The sequence below is a fragment of the Heteronotia binoei genome, chromosome 2, assembly GCF_032191835.1.
Source record: "Heteronotia binoei isolate CCM8104 ecotype False Entrance Well chromosome 2, APGP_CSIRO_Hbin_v1, whole genome shotgun sequence".
In the NCBI taxonomy this organism is placed as follows: Eukaryota; Metazoa; Chordata; class Lepidosauria; order Squamata; family Gekkonidae; genus Heteronotia; species Heteronotia binoei.
The window spans coordinates 183,700,942-183,718,693 of NC_083224.1; the positions used below are offsets into that span (position 1 = coordinate 183,700,942).

Below are 17,752 nucleotides of genomic sequence, written 5' to 3' on the forward strand. Positions count from 1 at the left end.
GAAAAGATCAGTTTGCACAATCTTTGAATAATGTGCTGAGGCCTACATCCATTGCCCAGCTCTGTGGATCTGGGGAGACGGAAGTGCTTGCGGTAAAGAAGAGGGATTCAGCACCAATCTCTGTTTTTTGACACCACATCTTAAACAGGGGGCTAGGGAAGCCAAGCTGTGCATCAGACGGGTTTTTTTTCCTGCCGGAGCCCACAGCAGCAGAGCTCCAACTGGGCTGGGCAGGGCTCCAGGTGGCCCGACCTGCCATGCTGCAACCCCGTGCTCCCAGGCCAGGTGGTATAGCCCAATATGAAAATGATATCAGAGTGTGTGCAGAGTGTGTGCCTTGACCTCATCCTCGAATCACCACCACAGTTTCTCTCCCAGAACACAATCCTTTTTTTCTTTCAACAGAAGACTTCAGACTAGCACAGCGGTGCCCAAACTGCGGCTCAGGAGCCACATGTGGCTCTTTCACACACATTGTGTGGCTCTCAGAACCCCTATCATCTGGCTTGGAGAAGGCATTTGTCTCTTTAAATCACTTCTCCAAGCCAAGCTAGCTGGTGGCTTGGACAATGTATTTAAAGTTAAAGTTGCTTTCTTTTCACCTCCACCTCCTCCCATCTATTTGCCTTCCTTCCTTCCTGTTTTGCAGCTCTCAAACATCTGATGTTTATTCTATGTGGCCCTTGCATTAAGTAAGCCTGGCCACCTCTGGACTAGCAAGATGCCAAACCATCATGGAGGAAGGCTCTGAGCATACACAGAGTGCATTTCTTGCCATATGGAGGAACTGCAGGCAGACTGCACCAGTGTTCCCTCTAAGCTGAGTGAGCGTGAGCTGGCTCACAGTTTTTCAGCCTCCAGCTCACACGTTTTTGTCTTAGCTGAGGAAGGATGGCCCCAGAGCAACTAACTGATGCAGCCGCTCACCACTTGAATGCCAGGAGCTCACGAAGCAGCATTTTTGCTCACAAGACTCCACAGCTTAGAGGGAGCTCTGGACTGCACCCGTTTGGGATACGTCAATATATAACAACATCACAATCTGGGCAAAAACAAAACCAAAGCGTAATTGTGAATATATGCTGACAGCAGTGACTGGCCAGGAAAGTGATCTTGGGGTCTTGAATGGTAGATCGCTCAATAAAAACATCAGCGCATCTCATAAGAGATGGAGACACTCATGGATAGACCTAGGGTGTAGCCCTTTTTAGGGTTCTGTGTCCGGTCTGGTTGCCCCATTCTCAAAAGCAATTGCAGAGCTAGAGAAGGTGCTGGGATTGGCAGTCAGGATGACGAAGGGGTCGGAGCAAGCGAGTGACGTTGGATTGCTCTGGTTTGTTTCGTCAAGCCCGGGAGATGCTGGGGATGCCGGATCACTAGCAAGGGCACCAGTTGTCTGGCTCAGAATCGGAGCAGATTCTAAAGGTGACGGTCAAGATTTCCAAACTCAGAGGATGCAGTGTTTGTGCTTTCAGGGAAGGGGTGTAAAGGACCCTCGTTCTGCCAGGTGTCGATCATTCTTAGGAGCTATGGTGGGTGGGAAAGAAAAAAAAAATACAGTTCGGTAATAGCGAAGAGCAAGGCTTTTTTAATAGAAAAAGCCCAGCAGGAATTCATTTCCATATTAAGCCACACCCCCTGATGTCACCATTGTCTCGCACAGCGCTTTTTGGAGCTCATTTGCATATCAGGCCACACTCCCCGATGTCAAGCCAGCCAGAACTGCGTTCCTGCTCAAAAAAGCCCTGATGAAGAGTAGCAAATTTGTGGATAAATCAGGGCCGTAACCAGGGTTTTAAAAGTTGGGGGGCTTTTGAAAAAGTCAGGGGGCTCCCTTTCCCATCCACTGCAGGGCTTGCTGCTTCTCAGAAGCTTTCTACCATAGGGGCAAAAGCTGGAGGCTCTGAAAGTGGCCAAGTCAAGGCAGCCATCTCTAAAACTTTGGAGTCAAGAAGGGACTACACCTTGCGTGCAAGCAGCAGGATTTCCTTCCACCTCCCTCTCCCCGACCCCGGCACTTTGCAGCTAGCAGCTCCATCTGCCCCCCCCCCCCGGCCCATTCCATGCGGCTTCCTCCGCCTCCCTCCTCTCCGCCTGCTGCTATTGCTGCTGCACTGCACTGTGTCCTGTTCAGCTCTCCCAGCTCCAGCTGCCACTGGTGATGCCTGCCAAAAAAGCAGGCTGTGCCCCAGAGGGCCCCCTGGGAGTTGTGTTGGCCCTGTTTGGAAGTCAGGGGGCAGGGCCCACACAAGCCCCCCCCCTCCCCCCCGTGGCTACAGGCCTGGAATACATCCTCCTGTGTTCACTCCCTTCCTCATGGGCCCATTCACGTGTGGGTCATGAATGCAGAACTCCCATTTGCAGACCACATTCAAGTCCACACAAAACCTGACACTGCAAAATCACCCTCCCTTCTCTACAGAAGTTCATTCTATTCTCGCACATTTATCTGTTCCTGGGATTCATGTGCAAATCTGTCTTTACAAACGACAGCTTCCGACAAAGTGGAATATTGCTGAACATTCCATAACGGCAAGCTTTCCACGACCTGACCTGGTTGGCCCAGGCTCGCCTGATCTCATCAGATCTCGGAAGCTAAGCAGGGTCTGGCCTGATGTTAGTATTTAGATGGGAGACCACCAAGGAAGGAAGTCCAAGGTCGCTGCAGAAGCGTATGGTCTTTCAGACAAACACCCCTCTGCAACCAACTGTTTTTCATATATTAATTTTAGTTCAGCATCAGCTCCTGCTGGTGAAGGAGTGCTGCTCTGTCTGCTTTCTTACTTGTAGGTGTGGTCACAGGCCATTCATCCTAGGTAAAGAATGTATATTTGCCTTTTCCAATCTTTGATAAAGGCATTTGTTTCCTCTTTGAAGATCTTCAAGTGTGCTAAACATGCTGCTTTTTGCCTGATCAGATAATACTGTTGAAATTTCCGTGGAGGAGTCTTTTGTATTAAACAGAGCATGGGTGTCAAACGTGCAGCCTGGGGGGCGAATCGGGTCCCCCCAGGACTCCTATCAGGCCCCTGAGCAACTGGCTGTCGCCTGCTTCCTTCTCCCTCTCTTTTGCTTCCTTCTGCATCACAGCTTGCTTTGCCAGGCTTGCTCAAGTGCACAGGAGCTACAGAGCAAAGCCTCTGTTTTCTCCATTGGTTAAACTCCTCCCTTGGGGAGGAAGTGGGGGAGGCAGAGCTTGCTTTGCCAGGCTTTCCCAATTGCACAGCAGAGCTACTGAGCCAAGCTTCTCTTCCTTCTCTTGGCTGAGGCTCCTCCCCCTCGTAGTCCCCTGGAGAAGGATTCAAAGAAAACACCTTTAAGACCAATGAGTGCTAATAATTTAAGCATGTTCTAAGTTTCTAAAAATCTTTAATTGTGTCCTTTATAAAGTTTATATCTCCTCTACCTAACATTACATTTTATGGTGCTCATGGCCCAGCCCAACAAGGTCTAATTTATGTCAGATCTGGCCCTCATAATGAATGAGTTCAACACCCTTGAAACAGAGACTTTGCATGATGCATTCTTAGTAGGCTTCCCAATCCTGAGGTCCCAGAGGGGGATCCCCCGGTTTTACAGGCTTCCCCCCTCCCCCAGCCAGCTGGCCGGCGGGGGAAACCCCGCCCCCACAGCCATCATGCACCTCTACCAACGATTTCCATAGGGAATGATGGGGAATTGATCCGCGGGTATAGGGGGCTCGGGGGGGGTTGTTTTTTGAGATAGAGGCACCAAATTTTCAGTATAGCATCTAGTGCCTCTCCCCAAAATACCTCCCAAGTTTCAAAAAGATTGGACCAGGGGGTCCAATTCTATGAGCCCCAAAAGAAGGTGCCCCTATCCTTCATAATTTCCTATGGAAGGAACGCATTTAAAAATTTGTGCAGTCCCTTTAAATGTGATGGCCAGAACTCCCTTGAAGTTCAATTATGCTTGTCACACCCTTGCTCTCGGCTCCGCCCCCAAAGACTCCTGGCTCCACCCCCAAAGTCCCCAGATATTTCTTAAATTGGACTTGGCAACCCTAATTCTTAGAAATCGAGGCATAGTTGTACTGCTGGCAAAGACTCTAACCGGGAAGAGCCCTCTGGATCTCAGAAAAGCTTTCTGGCATAGTCATAAAGAGGGCCACCTGGAGCCGTTAAAAATTTAGTAAAATCCTCTGCGATCGATTGGAACTGTTTAGCATTTCTGTAGATGTTAAATCTATTGAAGTCTTGTTCTTTGGGGAAAGGGTCCTCAAATGAAAAACAGCTTGTTTCTTGGGCTTCCAGGTAGTCAGGGCATCTATCATTTATAATGACATACAGTCAAGCTGACCTTATTTGTCTGCAAGATCAAATTGTGTAATTTCTCTTTCTTTTATCGGCTTCTGGCCTAGACTTGGCTCATCCACCTTTAAGACTGGAGCCAGGAAAGGCCAAACCTTATCGTATGTGTTATAATTCGCGGATTTAGTTACACTTACAAGTCCACTGACAGTTTCCCTAAGGTGTTCAAGGTTTAATCTGATTTCATTCAATGATGGATGCAAAAATACAATTCATTGTCTGAGCAATCAGCGTCGGGAGCTCCTTCAAGATGTTATCGACTGCCTCTGTGTTTGTTACTGATTGTGGTGAGTTGTCAGCGTCCACAATAAAACTTTCCTCTATGTTAAGCAGGGCTCTTTTTTTGTAGCAGGAACTCCTTTGCATATTAGGCCACACCCCCTGATGTACCCAATCCTCCAAGAGCTTAAAGTAGGCCCTGTAAGAAGAGCCCTGTAAGCTCTTGGAGGATTGGCTACTTAAGAAGAGTGTGGCATAATATGCAAAGGAGTTCCTGCTACAAAAAAAGCCCTGGTTAAGAGCATCAGCCAGAAGTGCATAACAATTAGCAGTGGAGCTGTTATAGTTTGGAGTCTCCTTAGCTGCAAAAGAATCTTCCATTGTTTTCTGTTTGCTAACAGGTGGTGTAAATGACTCATCTGAATCCTGTATACGCTTGTGAACACCCATTGGTGAGCCTTGTAGTTTCGACTGCAGGGTAATTAAAAGGAGGTGACAATTTTCGCTTCCTCATTTTAACTGGCAAACGTTTTATTTGGCTGGATGACAAATAGTAAGGATGTTATTTATGGCTGAAGCTAGCGGCAGCTTTACCGCCGTAACATTCTTGGCGTTCCCGGTTTATCCTTTTGGATACTTTGGATACTGATACTTATGGATGAGTTCATACACAAGTTGCACGCTCCATACAAAACGGCACCCCTTTTATCTCCCTCGTCCTCTAGGGCAGGGGTGGCCAACGGTAGCTCTCCGGATGTTTTTTGCCTGCAACTCCCATCCGCCCCAGCCATTGGCCATTGGCCATGCTGACTGGGGCTGATGGGAGTTGTAGGCAAAAAACATCTGGAAAGCTACCATTGGCTACCCCTGCTCTAGGGCTTTTTAATGCTCCTACAGCAGGTAACTAATGACCACAGAACAGTCTTCTATATCTCCCACTATCCCCACTGGAACCCTCCCACTACCTTGTGATCCTGCAGTTTCGTGCAGTGGCATATGTTCCAGTGTACATCACATCACATCTGGCAGCGTTGTTCGTGAAGTCCAACTCAGCCACCAGGAAGTCCGGATTCACCATGACCTTGAGAATAGGAGGAAAACAACAGTGTCACACTCTTTGAATAAGAACATCAGAAGGACTAATGAACAGATGGTCCATATAGTCCGGCATCCTGTTTCCACAGTGGCTCGTCAGAAATGGGCTCATCATGTACAGGGCAACTGATCTCCCCTTTTTGCCTCCCAGCATTAGGCATTTAAAGAAGATGATGATATTGGATTTATGTCCTGCCCTCTACTGCGAATTTCAGAGTCTCAGAGCAGCTCACAATCTTCTTTACCTTCCTCCCCCACAACAGACACCTTGTGAGGTGGGTGGGGCTGAGAGAGCTCTCCCAAAAGCTGCCCTTTTAAGGACAGCTCTGCAAGAGCTATGACTAACCCAAGGCCATTCTAGCAGCTGCAAGTGGAGGAGTGGGGAATCAAACCAGGTTCTCCCAGATAAGAGTCTGCACACTTCACCACTGCTCCAAACTGGCTCTCAAAGGCACACTGCCTCTGACCATGGAGGTTCCATTAGCCAAGAATAGATCTCTCCATTTCTATGAATTTGTTTAGAGTCCTTTCAAACCCACCTGAACTAGAGGTTTCACTACGTCTTGTGGTGGAGAGTTCTGCAAGCTAAATATGCACTGTGTGCCTTCTAACGTCTCGCTCTCTAACCTTAACTTTCCTTGAATTCATGGTGGCCATGGTCTTAACTGGCACAAAACGTAGGCAAGGCTTTTTTTTGTAGCAGGAACTCCTTTGCATATTAGGTCACACACCCCTGATGTAGCCAATCCTCCTGGAGCTTACAATTGGCTCTGTTCTCAGAGCCCTGTAAGCTCTTGGAGGACTGGCTACATCAGGGGAGTGTGGCCTAATATGCAAAGTAGTCCCTGTTGCAAAAAACCCTCAGGATTTAAGGATACCATCTGAGCTCAACCCAAGATAACTGAAAGGTCATAGAGCACCATACAGTTCATTGCTTGTCAACTGAAGTTCTGTCTGTCTTCTGGTTGGTTCTGCTGCCCTAATTCCTACTGCATCAGTCATCGAATGTCCCTCCCTGTTGGTTGCATTGACTCACTCTTTGGTAAGACAGACTGTAAATAACATTAATACATTAAAATATATAAAAAGTGAGGAACTGCTTGTATTAATAAACCACTACGCACACATCATAGGCAAATCCTTCATTCTCTTTCATGCAAATCTTTTGCAATGTCTGTGAGTCACATGTTTGGCTCCCGGGCATTGATTCAGATGATGTAGACCAGTGTCTGGAGAGTCCACATGGCAAAGGCTGACACGAAGAGGACTTCAGCAGTTTGCCCCCAACCCAACACTACCTTGAGGATATAATTTCCAGGAGGGACGTCCGTGATGTCAATCCACTGACAGTCAATGTTGGCAGCGTATGTATCATAACAGCCAGGACCAAGACCCTGGATGGGAACAAAAATGACACCCCTTTGGGGATTTCTGTTGCACAGGAAGGCAGCTCTGAACATCCGCAGGGTGCAACCCCAAGATCCACAATTTGTCAGAGGCTCCAACGTGATACCTATGGATGCCAGGGTGCTCGATGACCGCTTTCCTTAGGGTTGGCAGGTCCTACCTGGCTGCTGGGAAGGGATCCAAGGGTCTTTTTACAGGCAAAGACATCAGCTGGAAGCGGCGTCATTGAGCTGCTGATGTTGCACAGCAATGCTCTAGTTCTGGGGCAAAATTCTATGGTTTGAGCCATATTAGGCCACACACCCCTGATGTAGCCAATCCTCCAAAAGCTTACAGGGCTGCTATTACAGGGCCTATTGTAAGCTCCAGGAGGATTGGCTACATCAGGGGTGTGTGGCCTAATATGCAAAGGAGCTCCTGCTACAAAATGAGCCCTAGTTTGAGCCCAATTTTACCACAGAGTCCCCCCCCAAAAAAAAATAGAGTGTCACATAGCAATGTTGGTGGTGCAATGATGTCACTTTTGGGTTATGTCATCGCACCACGTTTCAGGGCATCTGCAGAGAAGGAGCAGCCCAAAAAAGTGGGGGAACTCCTGCCTTGACTGGGGGCCTGGCAACCCTACCTTTTCTAGTGGCCACCAAGTATTTTAGAATGTGGGAGGGACCAGGTGGGGGTTTTGCCCAGCTGGGTTTCTGATTGGCTGTGAAGATCTTTATGAAGTTACTTCAGCAGCAGCTGTCACTAGGACTTTTTTTTTTTTGTAGCAAGAAGTCCTTTGCATATTAGGCTACACCTCCCTGATGTAGCCAATCCTCCAAGAGCTTACAGGGCCTACTGTAAGCTCCAGGAGAATTGGCTACATCAGGGGTGTGGCCTAATACGCGAAGGAGTTCCTGCTACAAAACAAAAATGTCCTAGCTGTCACCATGGCACAGGCATCTTTACTGTATGGCTGAAGGTAAAGCTCTGTGCATACAAGAAAATATTTCGAACTAATATCTTCATTTTAAAAGGTAGGCTGCTAAACAATGTTTCTGCCTGAAACGCTGAGCTATTAGAGTCACGTGTGACTTCACTCTGACATTTTGTAGTTGGCTCCACCTCTCGCAGCAGCCATTTTGTGGAGCGATTGTTAAAGGTGAGGAGCAGGGCCAGATAAAAAAAGTTGGCAACCCCAGCAATCCCAAGCTCGCTTGCTCTTTTTTGGTTTACCTGCGTGTGAGCAGTACAGGCATATCTTCGCCGGAAGCCCATGTCGCATGTTGTGTCCTCCAAACAGAAGCTGGCCTTGTGCCCTTCGGCTACCTTGCGATGGGTGACCGCATCCAAGAGGTCGTAGTTGCTAAATGCATCCATGCTGTGGTAATGCCTGAAAGGGAGGAGAAGCCTGAAGTATTTCCATGGATATGTACATAAGCCTTTGCCCCAGGAAGGGGGGGAAAGCCAGCTTCTGACTGCGCTTTATGGGATGTTTTGGGGATGCATCTGCCCAATGAGGTGCATGTCCGTGGGGATATTTCTTGCATTTTGCTGCAACTGCTTTACGGGGCTTGTTAATGGGAATGTGCTGGGATTTCCCCACAGCTGGTTGATGGCGATATCAATGGGGATACATCTGAGATTCCCTCACAGCTGACTGAGGGGGATTATTGATGGGGATACATCTGAGCAATGTTCCCCCTAAGCTGCAGTCTTGGGAGTAAAAATTCTACTTTGTGAGCTACTGGCATTAAAGTTGTGAACTACTGCATAAATTAGTGTGCTCTGGGGTCATCCTTCCTAAGTTAAGACAAATTTGTATGAGCTGGAGGCTAAAAATCTGTGAGCTAGCTTATGCTAACTCAGCATAGAGGGAACACTGCATCTGAGATTCCCTCACAGCTGACTGAGGGGGATATCGATGGGGATACAGCTAAGATTCCGTCATAGCTGACTGGGAGGAATATCGATGAGGATATACCTGAAGTTCCCTCACAGCTGACTGAGGGAGATTATCAATGGGGATACATCTGAAGTTCCCTCATGGCTGAGGGGGACATTGATGGGATACATCTGAGGTTCCCTCACAGCTGATTGAGGGGGGTATCAATGGGGATACATCTGAAGTTTCCTCACAGCTGACTGAGGGGGATATCAATGGGAGTACATTGGAGGTTCCCTCCCAGCTGGATGATGGGGATATGGATGGGGATACATCTAAGATTCCCTCACAGCTAACTGAGAGGGATATCGATGGGGATACATCTGAGGTTCCCTTACAGCTGACTGAGGGTGATATCAATGGGGATACATCTGAAATTCCCTCAGAATCGTCATACATTCACTCGCAAATGGAGAATCCAGTCCCGGATGCTCTTCGCCCTTCTTTGTTCCTCTTACTCACTGATGGCAGCTGTGCCACTCCCAGGCATGTTGTGGCTTCACTGGGAGAAAATCAGCAGTGCCTTGGTTCTTAACTCTTTGGGGGAAACGAAGAAGGACCCGGTAGCTAATGTCACTCACTCCTGGTCGGTAGGCAGATCTACAAGGAAGATAGGGGTAAGAGGCTGTTTTAGAGGTCTCTGGAACTAGGATACTCTTCATGAGCAAAACCGGAAATGCAGATATGTACCTGGTTGCCACAGAACAAAGAAATTTGATACCTTCTCTGGATAAGTACAGCTCAGTTCTGCACTCAGAGATATGTCCCTGGTTGCAACAGTAAAAGAAACTGGGACTTTACGTCCCAAAAAATATGGTGGACTGATTTTTTATTTTTAAAATTGTTTTATTTCAACTTGATTTTTATTTTTTTTATTCTGCAGTTGCACTGTTCTCCTGGGAAACCAGGTCTGAAGAGAGACCGTGAGAAACTAGACTCAGGATTCTCACATCCACCCTCTTCCAGACTTTGGAAATTCTTCCTGACCTATGAAGGATTCCCTTGTTGATCTAACAAAGGTTGAGGAGTTTTAAAAGAGTTATTGGGAAGGGGCAAAGACTGAGGGGATGGAGAGAAAGGAGCCTTTCATTGAATGAGCAAATAAGCAAACAGAGCAGGCCATGACCTTTCTGGGTAATCATGTCCTGGGATGACGGCAAAATTTGTTTGGATGTTTACAGGAAATTGGGCTTTTTAATCTGCCAGGGAAATTGCTGGGGGGGGGGTGTTCCCCTCCTCAAATTCCTCAGGCAAATGGCATCTGTTACTCTCCTGTACTAATAAGCAAAACTAAGCCTTCATTCTGACAGCTATGTGCAAACAGCCATTCAAGAAGCAGCTTTCGGTGAGAGTGCTAATTACAAGGCAAGATTCAACAGGCTTGGAGAAAGTGGAGAGAGAAAGAACTCCCTCCCCTCTTTGTCTCTTGTCATGTCGGAACTTGGAAGCGAACTGATGAAGCTGATGGACAACTGGATTCAGAAGAGAGAAACAGCAACAACATAAAGTTTGAGTCCAGTGGCACCTTTTTATGGAACTCACTGCCACTACACCACACTGGCCAGATAAAGATTCCCAGTCTAGAGTTGTCAGCCTCTAGGTAGGGTCTGGAGATCTCCCACTTTTACAACTGATGTCCAGCTGGCAGAGATCAGCTCCCTCAGAGAAAATGGCTGCTTTGGAGGGTGGACTCTACAGTGTTGTACCCTGCTGAGGCCTCGCCCCTCCCCAAACCCCACCCTCTCCTGGATCTCCCCCCAAAGTCGCCAGGTATTTTCCAACACAGACCTGGCAACCCTAATTCCCACACATGATCCAGTCCCAGTCCCAAAAGCACATTAAAAAGTGTATGACTTCATTGGCTCCATGAGCCAGCAGACCTACCAGTGCGGTTGCCAGCTCTGGGTTGGGAAATACCTGGAGATTTTTGGGATGGAGGATGGGGACTGGGGAAGGGAGGAGCCTTAGCAGGGTATAATATCATAGAGTCCACTCTCCAAAGCAGCCACTTTCTCCAAGGGGACTGATCTTGGTCGGCAGGAAAGCCACTGTAATAACGGGAGATCTCCAGGTGCCACCTGGAGGCTGGCAATCTACCTATCAGGAGCCTCAGCCTTTCCCCCACCTTTTCCTCCCACTTCTCAGTGGCCCTGCCAAAAGATGTGGCAATGACCTTTCAAAGGGGATTAGACAAAGTCATGGATGAGACGACTTAGGGTTGCCAGGTCTGACTCAAGAAATATCTGGGACTTTAGGGGTGGAGCCAGGAGACTTTGGAGGTGGAGCCAGGAGCAAGGTTGTGACAAGCACGATTGAACTCCAAAGGCAGTTTTGGCCATCACATTTAAAGAGACCACATGCCTTTTAAATGCCTTCCCTCCACTGGAAATAATGAAGGATAGGGACATCTTCTTTGGGGGCTCCTAGAATTGAACTCCCTGGTCCAATCTTTCTGAAACTTGGAGGGTGTTTTGAGGAGAGGCACCGGATGCTATGCTGAACATTTGGTGCCTCTACCTCAAAAAACAGTCTCCCCAAAGCCCCAGATACCCGCAGATCAATTCTCCATGATACCCTATGGGAATCGGTCTCCATATGGAATAATGGAGTGTGCAGATTCTAACATGGTGCCCTGTTATTTCCCTCCCCTTGCTTTCTGATGACCCTGAAGCAGGAGGGAGAACTCCAAACTGGGGGATCCCCTGCCCCGCACCTGGAGATTGGCAACCCTAAGAGAGCTATCGGCAACAGTAATGAAATGGAGCTTCCATATTCAGATACAGTCTATCTCTGTGCTGCGGGGGGGAGTTTCTAGTAACAGGGAGACCCACTGTTTTCATGTTCTGCTTGTGAGCTCCCTGGCTGACCACTGTTGGAAACACGAAAGAGGGACTATGTTCTGAGCTGGCAGAGCTCTTTTTGATGACTCCTCAAAAATGAGGAAAATCCTCTTCCCTCTGTTATTAATCACATGCAAATTTATGCACACGTAATCAGCTGATTGGCTAAAGCTTGCACATTTAATCAACTATAACTTTTTGAAAATTTCAGCATTTTGACACAGCCTCCTGCCAAAAGGTGCAAAGAAGACGGGGGAAGAATATTAAGGAACTATAAAGCAGCGTAATCCAAGATGGCGCCTCCAAGGTACAGCCCAGTGGCTTCTGGGATATGACCTCCCTGTATATGAAAGTAATAACATTTCAGGGGTCTACCTGGCAAGACAATTTTCCTCAGCTGCACACCGCAAGGCATACATCTGGACGCGCTGAACGTAGGTCGCAGCTTGGATGTAGTATGGATCAGGGATCAAATCCGGAAGGCCTGGGAGGAAATATGGAGGTGAGCAATGTTCCCTCTAAGCTGTGGAGTCTTGTGAGCAAAAATTCTACTTTGTGAGCGACTGGCATTAAAGTTGTGACAGAGTATTTGGCTACTGCATAAATTAGTTTGCTCTGGGGCCATCCTTCCTGAGCTAAGGCAAAAATGTGTGAGCTGGAGGCTAAAAAACTGTGAGCTAGCTCACACTAAGCTTAGAGGGAACACTGATGGTGAGATGAGTAGACTGAGCCAGTAGGATCTGGGCTTCTGAACACTGGCTTTTGTGGAACCACTGGTGGCACTTCTAGGGTAGTCAGTCTTCAGCGGGTTTGAAAAAAAGGGCAAAGGCTTTTTTTTTTCAAACCTCCTGTCTGTGTGACTTTTTTTCTGCTGTATAGTCTCCAGTTGGTAGCTGGAGATCTCCTGGGTTTACAATTGATCTTCAGGTGATCAGACAGAGATCAGTTCACCTGGAGAAAATGGCCACTTTGGAAGGTAGACTCTATTCCATTATACCCCATTGAAGTCCCTCCCCTCCATTAACCCCCACCCACCTCAGGCTCCACCCCCAAAATCTCCAGATATTTCCCAACCTGGAGCTGGTAACCCTATCATGCTGTTGCCTTCCTTGGAGGTCTGTCATAACCTTTTTGGCTCCACACACCCCTCCCCATATCAATAATGAACTATGCTACAGGTATGTTATAAAGCAGGACCTCCCTAACCTTCTTGAGCATGTGAGCCCCTTCAGAATTCTGACACAGTGTGGTGGGTGCAGCCACAAAATGGTTGCCACAAATGGTTGGTAGGACTGCAGGGCCAGCCACAAAATGGCTGCTGCAGCTTACCTTCAGTCACACAGTCCTTTTGCTGTGGTGGCAGCAGCTGCCAACCAATATTTTTCTTTTTAAAAATCTGCATTTGCCTATCAGACGTCCACCGGCTAATCAAAAGTTGAACTGGGCAAAAGTTCTACTTCCGAAAAACACTTGATGGGTGCCAAGAAAGGTGTTGGTGAGTGCTATGGAGCTTCCAGGGCACCATGTTAGAATCCTAGAGTTGGAAGGTACCTGCAGGGTCATCTAATCCAACCCCCTGCACAATGAAGGAAATTCACACACCCAGTGACCCCTGCTCCATGCCCAAAAGCTGGCAAAAAACCTCCAGGATCCCTGGCCAAACTGGCCTGGAGAAAATAACTTCCTCATCCCAAAGGAGGGATCAGCATTTCCCTGCACATGCAAGAAAGGGTCACGAGAAGTAAGCCTTGATGCAAGCCTTCCTGACCTCCCTCTCGTGATCTGCCTAAGTACACAGAATCAGCATGGCTGTCAGATGGCCATGTTGGGGACCCCCATCGTAAAGCTTGCAGCTAAGCTATCGTTGAGAACTTAAAAGCTCCCCAGACCTACTAAATTATATTAATGCATCAGTCAGTAAAGTGCAGACCTCCAGAGATCAAACACCACAGACTGAGCTCTCATAGCTCCTGCAATACACCCAAAATTACCAGATGTAATTTGTGTTACTTCCTATTCCCAGGAGATCTCCAGCTACCACCTGGAAGTTGGGAACGTTAGAAGGGCCGTCAGTGGTTCCACAAAAGCCGGTGTTCAGAGGGACTTCATCCTTGATTTCTGCTGGATCTACTAAAGGATTTTTACTGTAGAGGTGGGAAAACATGCATAGCCCATCTTCCTATAATGACATTAGTATTAGAATCATAAAATCACAGAGTTGGAAAGGACCTCTACGGTCATTAGTCCAGCCCCCTGCATAATGCAGGAAATTCCCAAATACCTCCCCCTACACCTCCAGTGACCCCTGTTCAATGCTCCTATTATGATATAAAAGCTACAGAGGTTAGATTATAAAAGGTTAGATTATAAAACTTGTGCATCTGCTGGAAAACAGATAGGAAACTCCCCCCCCCCCCAATCTCCCATAGCACTAGAATTTGGGGATGGAATACAAAGAAGGTGATGAGCAGGGCTTTTTTTGTAGAAAAAGCCCAGCAAGAACTCGTTTGCATATTAAGCCACACCCCCTGACACCAAGCCAGCCAGAACTGCGTTCCTGTGTGTTCCTGCTCAAAAAAAGCCCTGGTGAAGAGCATCAGGTTTAAGACAGACAAAAGGAAATCCTTCTTTAAGTAATCTGTGGAACTTCCTGCCACAGGATGTAGTCATGGCCACTAGCTTAGGTGGCTTTAAAACAGAACCGGGCACATTCACCTACAGGGGACAAATCGATCAATGAACCGTGATGGCTTACTCCATAGGTACATACAGTAAGTGCCCTCAAGTTGCAAGTGACTTCTAGTGACCCAGCAAGGGGCAAGTGAGAAGCTGAGGTGGTTTGCCATCACCTTCCCAGTTTGGCATAGTGGTTAAGAGCGGCAGACTCTAATCTGGAGAACCACGTTTGATTCCCCATTGTTCCTTCAGATACAGCTGCTGGGTGACCTTGGGTCAGTCGTCACAGTTCTCTCAGAGCTGTTCTCCCAAGAGCAGCTCTCTCGAGCCCCACCTACCCCCAGCGTCTGTTGTGGGGGGTGAAGATGGGAAGGAGCAAAGCCTTCCGTGGTCCCCCATCCAAGTACTGACCCTGCTTAGCTTCTGAGATATGGTGAGACTGGCTGTTCCATGCCACCTTCCCTCCTCCTGCTGACTCAAAGGAAGTTCCATATTTACAGGTGGTGTATCTCTGAGTGTCACTTATTGTGGAACAAGAATCAAGGGAGGCTTGGGGCTTCCTGCTGCAGTTGGCTGGCTACTTTGGGGGAAAGGATGATCTGATCCAGACACCAAGACCCTTTATTTGTTTAAGTTAAGTTAAAGTTAAGTTTAAGTCTTTGCCACAATAGGGACCCAAAGCAGCCTCCTCTCCTCCATTTTATCTCCACAACACCTCTGTAAGAGGTTAGGCTGAGAGAATGTGACTGGCCCAACGTCAACCAGCAAGCTCCTACGGCAGAGGTGGCCACACTTGCTTAATATAAGAGCCACATCGAATAAATATCAGATGTTTGAGAGCCTCAAGACAAGTTTGAGGTGAGAGGGGAGGGGAAGGGAAGGAAGGAAAATAGATTGGGAGCGAGGTGGAAAGAAAGCAACTTTAACTTTACAGGCATTCTCCAAGCTGCCACCTGGCTTAGCTTGAAGAAGTGATTTAAAAGAGAGAAATGCCTTCTCCAAGCTGGCCAATGGGGCAGAGGGGGGCTTCATCAGCCACACAATATGTGTGAATGAGCCACATGCAGCCCCTGAGCCACAGTTTGGCCACCCTGTCCTATGGCATTCAAAACTGTGTCTTCCACATGCTAATCCAACACTTTTAACCACCATACCACACCAACTCTCTGACCTTTATACGAACATATAATTAATACATTTAGGGAAATTAATATTTCTTGGGTCTGTGGAAGGATATCAGGTTGCATAGTGACCTTTGCATGATTCCTTGATCCCTGCTGACTGGCCCTATTATTTCTTGCATGGGGATTCCAGCATTTCCCTTTTAGAGTTAAACCGTCTTTTCTGTATCTCTCTTTCCACGGACCACAGAGTCTTGCCAACACCCCATTATTTAACGGTTCCCAAGTACAGAATACTTTTCTCCAAGGCTAGACGAAATGCCCTGTCATTAGGAAAACCAGTGGCTATGGGACTGTTAATCCAGTGACTTGGACACTTCTTCGTAGAATGTACTACGGTAAATATAATTTTGGTTCATGATAAATGGATTACAATCTATATCCCAAAATGGAGTTCCACCACAAAACAGGAGGTTGTAGCAAGACTATCAGCAGATATTGATCTGACTCTGGCCATGGCAATTTTTTTGTCTAAGGCATTTAATGGCCTCGTTTAGAATCATAGAATCATAGTTGGAAAGGACCTCCAAGGTCATCTAGTCCAACCTCCTGCACAATGCAGGAAATTCACAAATGCCTCCCCTCAGGATCTGCATTGCTGTCAGATGGCCATCTAGCCTCTGTTTAAAAACCTCCAGGGAAGGAGAGCCCACCACCTCCCGAGGAACAGCTCTGATTTCCTAAGGTAACATTTTAGACCCGTGTTGTTCTATGTTTTCTATAACGTCTGTACGGTAAGATAATCCTTTTGTAAACTTATGACCTGTTGGTCTTCAAGCAATAATAAGAGACTGCATAACACCCACACTACATAATTCCACACTATGGACCCCCACCTTCTACAGCCAGTCCCCCACCCCCCTAGACTCCCCCTCCCCCCCCCGTTGCTCACCATTGTGGAAGTATCTGGTCCCATAGCCGGGTCTCCTGTTGATGGGGGGCGGCCCAGGGGGGCGCTGCCTTCCATTGGGGTACAGATTATAGAAAATGCTATTCATGGTTTTGAAAGGGTTCCGGGGGTCATCCCCCGAAGGACCCCCCGTGGCCCGCGAACCCCCCTGTTCCGCCCGGGCCCCTAGAGAAACCGGGACTCCTTCGACTTCGTTTCCACTGCGGTCGGCCCAGGCGGGGTTCCCGCTGCCTCCCCTCTCCCCCCTGGCCCCGGACCCGTAGGGGACGGGGGTCTGGCCCCCTCGGAAGGGAGAAGCCCCGGCGCCGGAGGAAGCATTCTGCCCTCCTCGGGGGCTCTCCCAGATCCTGGCGGGGGTGCCCCGGGCCCCACTGGTGGTGGCCGTCCTGGCCCTCCAGGCGGTCTGGGTGGCGCTCCACGTGGGCGCTGGGGTGGAAGAAGGCCCCTCGGGGCGTTGCGGGGCACTCTGCCCGGGGGGGACCCCAGTCCCGGAGCCGTCTTCTGCGCTGGGGAGGGGGATCCGGTGGGCGAGGCCGGCCCCCGGGGGTCCCCGCGGCCCTCGCAGCAGGCTGGGCCCCCTGCGGTCGGCCGCGGCGCTCAGGTAGAGGCTCTGGCGGCCCCCGGGGGTCCCCCGAGGGGGCTGGAACTGGGCGGCGCTGTTGAAGAGGCTGTAGACCCGCCCGTGGCTCTGCCAGCGGATCTGCTGGCGCCAAGTGGGCGCCCGTTGCGCGCTGCCGTCGGGGCGCACCAGCAGCAGCAGGAGCAGCAGCAGCAGCGAGCCCAGCGAGGGGCGCCCCTGGCCGGCCATGGTGCTCGCCAAGACGGCCGACCGGTCGGGCAGGCGGGCCGGGTCAGACTGGCCGCGCGGGAGGAGGCGCCGCCGCCCCGAGAGGAGGAGACTGGGGCCGCCCCCGACGGCGCCCCCTCGGCCCCGGGCGCGACGCCCTCTTGCGGGGCTGCCAGCCTAGGTTGCAGGCGGAAACGCCACCGGTGAAGCGTCCTCCTCCAGGCGCTCCTCTAGGCACCCACCCCCTCCAGGCTCAGGTAGCCCTCGACGGCTACAGGTCAGGCCGCCGTTTTTTGGGGTTTTCTAGCCGCGAAACAGGCAGAAGTGCGACAGGAGAAGGTCTCTGCGGAGCTCCTCCAGGCAACCATGGAAGGCATGCACA

At 49.2% G+C, this 17,752-nt stretch overlaps 1 protein-coding gene across 1 annotated transcript; it reads right to left on the bottom strand.

Moving 5' to 3' along the window:
- Positions 1–1,402: 1,402 nt before the first annotated feature.
- On the bottom strand, positions 1,403–17,416 carry LOC132567402 (protein-lysine 6-oxidase-like). The gene is made up of 7 exons (XM_060233077.1): positions 16,566–17,416; positions 12,192–12,300; positions 9,439–9,576; positions 8,268–8,424; positions 6,944–7,039; positions 5,516–5,631; positions 1,403–1,527 (listed from the first exon to the last, which is right to left on the bottom strand). Exons 1-7 carry the CDS (start codon positions 17,389–17,391, stop codon positions 1,521–1,523), a joined length of 1,449 nt encoding a protein of 482 aa, XP_060089060.1. The 5' UTR covers positions 17,392–17,416; the 3' UTR covers positions 1,403–1,520.
- Positions 17,417–17,752: the final 336 nt, after the last annotated feature.

Coding starts and splice junctions, on each gene's coding strand:
- LOC132567402 (XM_060233077.1), bottom strand. CDS start 17,391: ATGGCCGGCCAGGGGCGCCCCTCGCTGGGCTCGCTGCTGCTGCTGCTC. Junction 7,040..8,267: donor CCTGTACTGCTCACACGCAG/GTAAACCAAAAA, acceptor GTTCCCATCCAG/GGTCTTGGTCCTGGCTGTTA. Junction 5,632..6,943: donor CTGGAAATTATATCCTCAAG/GTAGTGTTGGGT, acceptor CCTATTCTCAAG/GTCATGGTGAATCCGGACTT.